Source organism: Panulirus ornatus, chromosome 35, assembly GCF_036320965.1.
Source record: "Panulirus ornatus isolate Po-2019 chromosome 35, ASM3632096v1, whole genome shotgun sequence".
Taxonomy (NCBI): Eukaryota; Metazoa; Arthropoda; class Malacostraca; order Decapoda; family Palinuridae; genus Panulirus; species Panulirus ornatus.
In genome coordinates, this window is record NC_092258.1 from 5,366,143 (window position 1) to 5,378,661 (window position 12,519).

General features: G+C 44.7%; 1 protein-coding gene across 4 annotated transcripts in view; it reads right to left on the reverse strand.

The window, feature by feature from the left end:
• Positions 1 to 11,681, reverse strand: part of LOC139760088 (zinc finger protein rotund-like) — a 761,655-nt gene extending 749,974 nt beyond the window's left edge. For 2 of the 4 annotated variants that reach the window (XM_071682905.1, XM_071682902.1), the window contains exon 1: positions 11,396 to 11,681. In XM_071682905.1, the coding sequence (XP_071539006.1) occupies positions 11,396 to 11,403 (8 nt within the window). In that variant the 5' untranslated portion in view covers positions 11,404 to 11,681. The remainder of the gene's footprint in view (positions 1 to 11,395) is intronic. The other 2 variants (XM_071682908.1, XM_071682907.1) reach the window with 1 other exon arrangement.
• Positions 11,682 to 12,519: the final 838 nt, after the last annotated feature.

Consider the following 12,519-nt stretch of genomic DNA (forward strand, 5'->3'; position numbering starts at 1 on the left):
TGTACAGCACAAAAACGCAATTACACATAAGTTCTTGTGTATGACAGTCGAGAATTATCACAAGATGGGCCACTACGAATGTAAAATTACCTCCACGTACTGTGCTAATGGGTGATCACTAATAGGTGATTAAACACATGAGGAAAAACTCCCTCCCCTTAGAGTATAAATGGATAATTACTAACAGGTGATTACACACACGAGTATTAAACTCCCTCCCCGTAGAGTGCAAATAAGTGATTACACACACACACACACACACACACACACACACACACACACACACACAATGGGCGTGACGCAGAGCTGAATTCTGAGACCATTGTTCTTCTTGATCTTTATATATAAAAGACTTGCCATATGGACTGGCCTCATACCTCATACATTCGCGGACCATGTCAAAAGTTATGAGGGGGGTAGTGAGCAAGAGTGATGAGGAATGCACCAAATTCACAATGGGGACCAGGACAAATTCCAATGTTGGTCCAATACGTGGCTGACGAACATTCACCAAGAGGAAAATGCAAAGTAAAGAAAATGGGCGGCGGCGGCCTCGGTACGAGAAAAGGCATCGAGGCCTTGTATCCTTCATCCGTTGTAGAAAGAAGAGTTGGGTGGTGGTGGCTTGACCGCAACCTTTGAATTTTTCTAACCAGCTTCGAGATGCAAACAGTGGAGCGTTAGTTCTTCGAGAGATGCAATAACAAATTACCCAGAGGTAAATAAATACTAAGCAAGAAAATAGTGAGAAAAGATGTAGAGAAATCCTTTTACAGTACAAGAGAAAAGAGAAGTGAAGGACTGGAATAAACTGAACGATGATAATGGTGGATGTGGACAGCAAATGGGAGTTTAAAATGCTCCACGAAAGGAAGGAAAGTACAAGAGATGCGAGGCGCCCCAACTCGTTGGTAGAACTCCCTCCCCGTCCAGTACAAATAAGTACTTAACACATACGACAAAAAGTAACTCTATTTTCATTCTAAATATATGATGAAGTGTTTTTGCTGCTAATCCCATTCTTGATGTGTCGGTGTTTGTTGGGTCGTTTGCTTAAGTGTAATTACCCGTTTGTAAGTGCCTATTTGTACTTGTTAGGGGAGGGGGTTTCACACCCTTGAAGGGCCCCGTATCTCTAACATTATCACACACACACACCTTAAATTTCTGTATGCTGGCTACATCAACTGTCGTTACTCACTTGATTTCACTATTACATCGCTCTTGTACCATACTTTTTCACGTCTTTTTTAACAAGCTTCTTGCTTAAATGTGTGTGTGTCTGTCTGTCTGTGCACTAACTATTATCACTATTTGGTGTTACAGGGAGAGAGTTGTACACTAATATGTATGTATGTATGTATGTATGTATGTATGTATGTGCGTGTGTGTGTGTGTGTGTGTGTGTGTGTGTGTGTGTGTGTGTGTGTGTGTGTGTGTGTGAGTTCAGTTTTCTCTCTGTCTTGTTACCTCTTCTGTATATCTGGTTCGGCCAACAAATACACAAATACTGTATAAAGTCCCTGAGGTGTTGTCTTGCCAGTATATTGATACTTATGTGGACAACATTATATATATATATATATATATATATATATATATATATATATATATATATATATATATATATATATATATATAAAAGTACTGAACGCTATCAATACATCCTCATATTCCCCCAACCTCCCACCCCTCCCCTCCACCACGACATATTTCAGCGGAATTCACTTGTTTACCAAATGGCGTCTTAGCTACGTTTCTTCCTTGTATATCAAGTAACTGTTATATTTCTTTCTTGTATCTCCCCTGATGTGATGACTGCACGAAAGTGCACTTGAGAACTTATCGTGTTTCATATATCCAATACCCAGTTCTTTTGTCATAACGCTATCAATCTCAGTAAATGCCTTGCATCTTCCACGTCACGAGCAAATATTACCATTGCCACCTGATGTTCTACACAACTTACGTTCATTATCCTTCTGCAGGTCCACATTTCATACAGCCATCTGATCGTATCTGATCTTTTTGCTTTCAGAGTCCGCGTTCCTGACCTATGCGCCGCAGGGGAAGAGATGGCACTTGTGCATGAGCGTTGATAACCAAGATAAATCCACTTTTGCTTTGGGTATCTTTTTACCTTTTTATTGTACCCACTTCACTGTAATAAAAGTCGAGCAGTTTCTATGAAAAAAAAAAAAAATCTTAAGTCGCCCCAGAGAGAACGAGTCGTCAAAAGCCTTTTAAAAATGATTTCAGGCTTGGTTTTTTTTCTGTTTTCTGTTTGATCCTACAGGGCTTGGATTCGCGGATATTATGTGATCAAAGTTTCGATGTCCCTTTAAGAAAACCTTTTTAAAACCCTCTATGATATCTTCAGAACTCACTAAAGATATCCTGACGACCCTAAAATGCCCTTTACGATATCTCAAACACCCACCACTATGATATACACAGAACGTAATATGAATAAATTCACAAAAATGGTGCGCTTTGCGAGCGTACGCTTTTTGTTAAGAGCCCCACCATTAATCCTGGTGTGAATTAATCATCAGGCAACTTACTGATATCGGGAAAAAACTGACTCGCAGGGAGGGTGTGGGGCTGTGGGCAAAATTACACACACACACACACACACACACACACACACACGTTTTTACCAACGCGATCCCCCCAAAAAACTGCCACAGTGTTAAGAATTCTTATTGGATGTGCGATGAATACCTAATTGGGTATTTACACGTTGTTCAGCACTGGTGCCATGAATTTCAGCTTCAGCTACTGGTCTAGTTTTCGACGATGGTTTCTCTCGACCAAATCCCCGAGTGAGTGTCTCCAGTCCTCACCGTCTTGCCCTTGAGGGTACTGTCTCTGGTTTTGGGACTCTGCTTAACGAGGGAGATTACCCAGCGAACGGAATTACTTTGACTACTTTCCATACACGTTTCACAACCGCTGACCGAAACGAAAAGTAATCCGACCTTATTTTTCGCTGTGGTATGGACATTTTTCATTCTTTTTCGCCGATCGTTGAAGTGGCTCTTTAATCTAATGTCTCCACTTCTTCAACCGAGCCAGCCACGGAGTGCGTGTATCACTGACCCGACGGATGACGAATGCCCCCAAGGGGAGGAGCTGCTGCTGGAGGACGCTGGTGCCGGTGATGAGCAGCCAGGAATGTGAGGCAGATGTTGGTGATGTTAACGCCGAGGTGTGGGGCTGGCGTTCTTCATGTTGCGGTCCGAGGTGAGGCGTGGAGAGGTTCAGCCCTAGGGTTTGGGCGGGGAAGATGGTGTTCGCTATGTGCGGGAGGAGTGATGGAGACGTGAGAGCTGTGAAGGTGTGTAACTGCTGGAGGAGCAGTGAACGCTGTGTAGCTGTGGCGGCAGCTGTGGCTGTGGACGGTTGTGCAGTCCGGATTATGGAGGAACAGTGGCTGCTGTGAAAACTCGAAGTATGGCAGAGTTACGGACGCTGTAAACCCCACTTCGCCCACGAAGACCATCACCCGTTCCTAGCCATCATCAAGCCATCAGTGTCGTACAGTTCCGGCACCTGTCTACGACACGAACCTACACGACAGTATGACACGGTGAAGGAATTACTATGGTCAGCATGAAAAAAGGGGAAAGGAGGATGTTTTATACGCGATGCAACATGCGGGGTGTTGAGGAACACGCTTGTTTATCTTTTTCAGACGTACGTAAATTCTTCCGACAGCGCTACGCGTCGGGGAAGTGAGTGTCTTCCGTTTCTTATAGAGCGTAAATCTCGCATCGTCCGTGGTGCATAACGCAGTCAGCCGTTAATTCGTTACGTTCCTGACACCGTCTGTCTTCCAGCAGGCACATGACGACGAAAGAGACAGAGCAATGATCGCCACGCCTGTCTATGGCAAGGCATGGTGTGTGTGTGTGTGTGTGTGTGTGTGTGTGTGTGTCCGCCGCCCACGGCCTGGCCCGGGCCGTGGCAACCCACAGACACATTTCTCCCTCTCCGAACATCAACACATCGAAACAAACCTCTTTAAACCCGACACGAGACTGTGACTTACTGGCTGGTCTCTCTCTCTCTCTCTCTCTCTCTCTCTCTCTCTCTCTCTCTCTCTCTCTCTCTCTCTCTCACTCACCCTTGCGGTATAAAACCTCGCCAGATGATAATCAATATAAGCTAGAGGAGTCGTGAATATTAAGGAGGGCGAGCAACGTCGTGGCACTCACCACAACCCCCAACCCCCCCCCATCGCCCACGACATAAAGGAGCAATACGCACTAACTTACTGCCCCCGTACGCCCACCTTAAGCCTCCGCACCACCGCGACCCTCGTGCCCAGCCGGCGGTAAGGGCCATCCCTAGGGGCATTTTGGGTGGAAGAGTCAAATCTACGAGCGCCTGTGGCGTGGCACTGTCAGGCACGGAAAACCCGGTATTACGACGACATAACTTATGGGACATGATTGCCAATAATTTGCGGAGACACAGATATTTACACTAATTTCTGCGCCTTTCCGTTTTATTTCCTTGCTTATGCCACCGGTACCTGAATTACTCTCTAATGCCAGCTACCCCTCATCACTTATCTGCGAATTTATTCGCGAGACACCAAAGGAAAATAATTCGCCGAAGCGATGAAACAGACTGGCACTCGGAGTAGTAAATTAACCCAGCAGACTCGACTGCCTGCGAGAGGGGTGGCCCTTCCTCTTCCTCCCTCAGGTTGCGCTGCTCCTGCTGGTGCTGTCCCCGGGTCTAAGGAGCATTTGTGAATTAGTGGTCGAGTTATGGGACGCGTTGGCCTATGGCCGTCACCGGCAAGACACACACACACACACACACACACACACACACACACATACACATACACGAAAAACGTCCGATTTCTATCATCATCTCAGCGGTTCTGGCTGGCGGGAGGAGGAGGCTACTGGGACGCACTGACTGGCCCTCTGCCCTCTGTCTGGCACCCAGCCCTTTACCGACCACCCAGCTCTCTATCCGGCACCCCACACCTCTACCTGCTACCCAGCCTTCTACCTGCCTCCCAATTCTCCGTCTGGCACGCGGCGGTGAGTCGAGCAACCTGCTGTATACCCTCCTACTCAGCCCTATGGTCTGGTAACCAAATCCTCTACCTAGCACTTACTCCTCAGCCCCCGTTACCCAGCCCTATGACTCACCAACTAAGCCCTGCCAGCCTGTCAGCCAGTCCTGTGCCCCACAACCCAGGCCAGAAACCTGGGACTTCCGATGCTTACTACACACTCTATCAGTTCTCAGATATTGACAATCAATCAGGCTTGCAGTTCCTGGCAGTGAGAGGTTCAGCGACACAAATGTTTCGAACTGGTGGTGATGGCTTTAACGACACAAACGTTTCGACCTGTTGGTATTGGCTTCGATGCCCTAAACGTTTCGACCTAGCGATGTTGGGCTCAAAGGTAAAAAAAAAGTATGACCTGGTGGTAGATACGGTGACCCAAACGTTTCGAACAGATGGTGATGGGTATAACCACACAAACGTTTCTACCAAGTGGCGATGAATAAGTTCGCCGAGACACACAAACGTTTCGACCAAGTGGTGACAGACTCACTTACCCAGACATTACATAACCGACCCAGGAGCATGACCAGAAGACGTCCAGCAGCGAATAACGTTTAAGATTTCCTGCAACACGAGGAAGACGAACACCCGCTACGTGCCTCCCTTCGACATCGTCTGCTGGAGTCTAGTCCGTATTGTTCTCGAGGGTCTTCGACGTCGACACCGTCACGAACATCGATGTTATACGCCTTCGACCTCTCACTGTTCTTCGCCCGCCGCCTTCGACCTCTCACTGTTCTTCGGCGGGGGTCTTTCTCTAGCTTGAACGCCGGTCCATCAAAATGCCAAATACACATCGTCAGCATAAGAAACCACCAGGACTTCAATTTATTCTGCTGACAACCGTGAGGGGAGTTGATAACACAGAACAGGTTCTGCGCTCAAGTGTACAACTGACGGAGCTTAATGTACGATAATTTGATTTCGAAAACTTCGTTTATGGCCACCGCAATAAATCACACACTTCTCCAAATTGAAAGAAACAGATCGATAAGATTTGAATTTAATCCATAATTGATCATATGAGAATTTAAGACACACAGAGTATATAGACGAAGACACACACACACACACACACACACACACACACACAGACGGACAGGCGCAGAGCAAACCTGCCCTCTCCAACTCGCTCTCCTGTGTGGTCATAAAGTTAACAGTCGACACTAAAGTGTGCTGGGAATACTAAAGACATAAACCTGTAATTCTGGTAAGTCTGCAGCAGAAAATTACTTTTCTTTCTTAGACAACAGGACAGATAAATTGACGCGTGCAGATAAACCCCGACGAATGTGCGGTATTAAACAGTTTTTTTCTTTTTTGAAGTTCGCTGCCATGATCGAGTCACAGGAGCGGAGTAAACAAACGCAAGGACAAGCTCAGGGACAACGAACGCCTGTAAGTTTCGGCTGATCAACCCCTTGAGGACGGAGGTGCGATCCTTGAGGACGGAGTTGCAATCCTTGAGGACGACGGTGCGACCCTTGACCACGACTGTACGATCCTTGAGGACGGAGGTGCAATCCTTGAGGACGACGGTGCGACCCTTGACCACGACTGTACGATCCTTGAGGACGGAGGTGCGATCCTTGAGGACGACGGTGCGACCCTTGACCACGACTGTACGATCCTTGAGGACGGCGGTGCGACCCTTGACCACGACGGTGCGATCCATGAAGACGACACCGGCACGACCCTTGACCACGACAGTACGACCCTTGGGTATGTTGGAGTTGGCCTCTCTAGCCACACCTTCAAGGATATGTCGAAAAGCAGGCCACTAACCACAAGGCTTTCTACCGTCGCGGTAACCGATCGCAACTTCGTGCTCAGAGAAACAAACTAATCTTTGGACAATTCTGAAAAGCCTTTAGTCTTGCTGAAGAAGTATAGGGTAGCGAAAGACCTTTGCTGTGATCTACGTAAATTCTCATGAATCACGTCTCTAATTACCGTCTACAAAGGTAACGAAAGTCTACTGCAACGGGTATACGTCCACTTCGTAAAATCCTGACGCTTCAAGTCGGACGATACGAATGCGATCTACGAAAAGATGAGATGGCAAGCCTGGGTTAGGGATGACAGTGAGAGAAAGTGTGTTTGGAAATGAGACTTCCGTGTGTGTGTGTGTGTGTGTGTCATGAGACACCAAGAGAGACTGAGTGAAGATGAGGTTAAAGCCTACTGGAAATAAAAAAAGAAAAGACAAGTCAAGGTCACCTCATTGCAAAACCTCACCCCTCGCCCCTCATTTTCCGGTTGTGTTGAAGACCAGATGTTCCGCCTCCTCACCTGTGCGGGCCGCGGCCTTCGTCTGCGCCGTGAACTAATTAAAATCCTGCCCTTGGAGCGCTGATGGTCGCGTCGGAGCCTCGCCTCACCGGCGAATCTCAGACACTGCCGACACGGTCGGCGGGGACTGGGAACCCGACCGCGGCGTCTGGCCAGGAGCGGAAGCTGGCCATTGCAACATGGCAACGCCGACAATGGAAACCGGTGTTGCATGAAGCCCATTGTAGGCAGGCGGGCCCGGAGGAAACCCGGTAAAACACGGAGGTAATTAGACACATTGTTCATCAACCACCGACAATGCCAACACTCTCCGAGACGGCCACCAGGTAAGACCTACCACGCCCGACGCCTCTAGTCTGTCGCCCGACACTTACCACGTTAACCTCCTGAATACGACCACCTTCACCCCCTTCAGTAGAATGACCTATAACCCCTTGAGTACGACGACTTAACCCCTTCAGCATATTGACCTAACCCCATTGAGTGCGACGATTTTAGCCACCTTACTGAAGAAGATGAGTCGTTGCACTCATCTATCGACTATCTAGAGAGGGAGGATGAACGGAATGGTTCGCTGTGGGACGACTGCCGCTTCCAGGACCCAAACCAAGACGGGCCCGTGCATGAATCATGGTCAGTGACGCAAACCCATGCAACACGAGCAGCGTCATTATAATTTGTATGTTACAGGAAGAGAATATATGTACCATATCTTTACACCTACGTATGTGCACATACAAATATAACCAGCCTTATCCAGGTATGTATGTCCGTCTGTCTGTCTCTCTGTGTGTTCCATACAGCCCTTCCATCATTACACATTAACAAAAATCTTCACGCTATCAAAATCACATTTCACAGGACCTGTTTACGTCCTACCAACAGTGTACACATGCCTTGATAACTCAAGAGCAATTTACTACCGACAACAAAATATACCTGAAGAAACTATACAACCTTCCAGTAAGACGCATTTCCAGGCTCCATGAGTACTGGAACAATACATACCTCATGCTGAACCCAATAAGACAAGCTCCCTCCTCCTCCCCTCCAAAACACCTTCCCGGGTCCGGCATTCCCAACGAGCGATCATTAGAACGAGAAATGGAGTGAAGGCAAACCGCCAAAAAGGGCAATATTTACTTTTTTTGGAGGGGGAGGAGAGAGAGGAGGAGGAGGAGGAAGTGGGAGCCATAACACTGAGGAACGTTAGGTAACACGATGGTTGTAAAGCCAACCCGATACATAGATTAGCTATACCGTCCGCGCTGCCTTGCATTGCTTTTGTTCCTTCTGACCAAAACCACAACGTAGGAAATGATCGATACATCATCGCCTTATAATAAAAGTGGCCTTTACCATTCTCTCTCTCTCTCTCTCTCTCTCTCTCTCTCTCTCTCTCTCTCTCTCTCATGAGCAGGAGTAATACTCCTTTGTTGATGTTGTTTCTTATTCTTTTTCTTTTTCTTTTTTCTTTAATGCTGTCGGCTCGAGCCGTATAGACCGATATTGGTTGTGGCGAGAGAGAGAGAGAGAGAGAGAGAGAGAGAGAGAGAGAGAGAGAGAGAGAGAGAGAGAGAGAGAGAGAGAGAGAGGGAGGGAGAGAGAGAGAGAGAGAGAGAGAGAGAGAGAGAGAGAGAGAGAGAGAGAGAGAGAGAGAGAGAGAGAGAGAGAGAAGCATTTCGAATGAATGTTGTCTACCGAACATCTGGCGACGCCTCACACTTGAAGAGGGAGTGGAGTAAAACACACTGGGGTGGTGGGAAATTAAAAAGGGAAACGGGACATGGTCCTGCTTCCGCACATATATGTATGTAGTACACACGGCGCGCAGTTCTACGTCTGGAAATGAAATGGCAAGAACATTGCGAAATAATAACGTCGTCGTTGCGTGTATTCTCTGACTGGACAAGCAGCTCCAGCTAACGGGAACTCACGCGAAATTATATATTTCACCATATTGCCACAGGGGGTATGAACGCTTACACTCACTCACTGCAAGAAAAAGTGCAAACTGGTTACGTCGCTTACTATTTACTAGTGAAATACTATACGCACAAAGCATCTGTATATATATGTATATATATATATATATATATATATATATATATATATATATATATATATATATATATATATATATATCAACTGACCGTTATATTTCTTTCTTGTATCCCTCCTGATGTGATTATTATACGAAAGTGCACTTGGGAACTTATCGTGTTTCACTCCCCCGTGGACTCAATATATATATATATATATATATATATATATATATATATATATATATATATATATATATATATATATATATATATATGTTGGAAAGGATCACAATTTTGCGCGTGATCAAGATATTCCTATGAGTCCACGGGAAAAATGAAACATGATAAGTTCCCAAGTGCACTTTCGTGTAATAATCACATTATCAGGGGAGACACAAGAGAGAAATGTAAGTCAGTTCATATACATCGAAGAGACGAAGATAGGACCCCATTTGGTTAAAAAAGAATGCGATTGTCTAAGACATGTCTTGGACTTGTAACAAACAATTTATCAAACTACCATCTTTGTATTTCTGTACAAACATAGTAACATTGTTCTACAGGTCCAATCTGCTTACTGTTGTATTTCTGTACAGGCTTTCTGCCTGTGTTACAATTACTTCAATAAAATGTTAATTATTATCAACAAAATAATTATCATAATCATTACTGTTATTAGTAATGGTTGTGGTGGTGGTAATCGTATTATTATTATTATTATTACAATTATCATTATTATTATTATTATTATTATTATTATTATTATTATTATTATTATCATTATTATTATTAATATTAATATTATCATTATTATTATCTTTATTACTATTATCATTATTATCATTATTTATTATCATTATCATTATTGTTATAACTACTGTTGTTGTTGGTGTTGTACAGACACACACCTACATACACAAACAAACACTACGTTAAAAACAAGACACTTGCGTTCCATATTGTTTCACAAAAAAATAATAACTTCATTAATTTGCTAATATACTGCCTACCGTGATGGTTTATATTTGCCTAATGCATATATATATATATATATATATATATATATATATGACACATTTGAATTTACTGCCATCTAGAAATTCTGAGTTGCACCCTTGCAAAAAAGAAAAATAATTTTCGTAGTAATTAATATGGACATTTCTGTAACTAGTCGCTCTAAATATTAATCAATTCATCTTCTCTACATCAGACTCGTACAGTGCAGGTATGCAAACACTATCGTGTGTTTGTCTTGAGTTATCCTGCTAACAGGATTGTCTGCACAGATAGACAGACACAGACACACAAAGACAGGCGCAAGGATGACGATATATATATATATATATATATATATATATATATATATATATATATATATATATATATATATATATATATATATATTCTATGATTACTCCAGGACCTTAATTTTTCCAGCGGTTCCTGCAGCTCCAATGCTGCGCTACAATCGGTAGCAGGGAAAGGATGGATTGCCTTGAAGTGAGATGACTTCATTGCGGAGTTACTTAGAGCAGGCAGAGTCCGGTAACACACACACACACACACACACACACACACACACACACATATATATATATATATATATATATATATATATATATATATATATATATATATATATATATATATATATATATATACTACGATATGTGACAAATGATGCCAAACTATATAGTTGAAGGGTTACACTTGCTTTTTGCCCTCTCTTTTTTTTTCTTCATGAGCATCTCCACAACAGTTACCTACCCGCTCACACTACCTCACCACGCTCCCCTTCCCTCACACTCCCTCACCACCCTCCCCTTTCCTCACACTCCCTCACCACCCTCCCCTTCCCTCACACTCCCTCACCACCCTCCCCTTCCCTCACACTCCCTCACCACCCTCCCCTTCCCTCACACTCCCTCACCACCCTCCCCTTCCCTGACACACTCACCATTCCATGCTAAGCTTGCAATGAAGGACCCCTTTGCTCCGGCAGCCTAAAATGGCATCTTAACCAATCAAGTGTGGCGGAAAAAGTTCCAGTTGGGCGAGCAGTGTTGTCGGTGGCGGGGGATATTGGTGGCGAAGAGGACGATGTTGTCGGTGGCGGACGGACGGCCGTCGGTGTTGGTGGTTGCGGGTGGGTGGTGGTTTGATACGAAATTGTCTGAGGAATCGAACATTCACGAGGAGGTAGACGTTGTATGGGACGCTCCCGGCCAGGCGACGCGGGCGACACTACAGAAAAATGGTGATTTCCGTGTTATCAAGCCGTTGCTGCTCAACTCCCCCCCCCCACCACACACCCACCCGCACCCAACCCTAAGCTTATCTCTCTTTTCATTCAACTTGCTCGTGACAAATACCTTAACGAATGATGGCCTTTTTTTTTTCTCTCTCTCTCTCTCTATTTCGTTTAAAAAAAAAAAAAAAGGATATGACAAGGATGTCTTCTTAGTGGAGTTCATTTAAACGAAACACATAGGGGGGGTGTGGTTTGAAACCTGACATTACCAATACCAACACACAGCTGCACGTCAGTGTGTTAGGCGCTTATATATATATATATATATATATATATATATATATATATATATATATATATATATATATATATATATATACATTGTCTTCCAGACGACACAATGTACCCCATACAGGCCCAAGAGCCTGGGGTCTGGAGCGAAAAGAGTAGTTACTGATTATTGAGGTTGGAGGGACGGGTTTTGGAGGTGTTGAAGACTTCGGAGAGGCGTTTGCTGGAGGTTTGTTTTGGAGTGTTGACTCGATTGAAGTTTTTCCCTTTTTCTATTTTTAAGAAGTTGAGAAATTCTGGTGGTGGGGGAATGATGGGGAGTGGGTTTATTGGAGGGGCTGTTGGGGATGTGTCGATCGAGAAAATCTGAAAGAAAAGAATTTTTTAGGAAATTACGGTTACGTTACGTTACGTTACGTTATGGAATGTTAAGCCTTCGTGTTACTGGACACCCCTCCTCCCTCCCCCAACGTCACTGAGAACACCAGGTATTTCATGCCTGAATATGTATACATAAGGCACTCCAGCCTCCATCCACG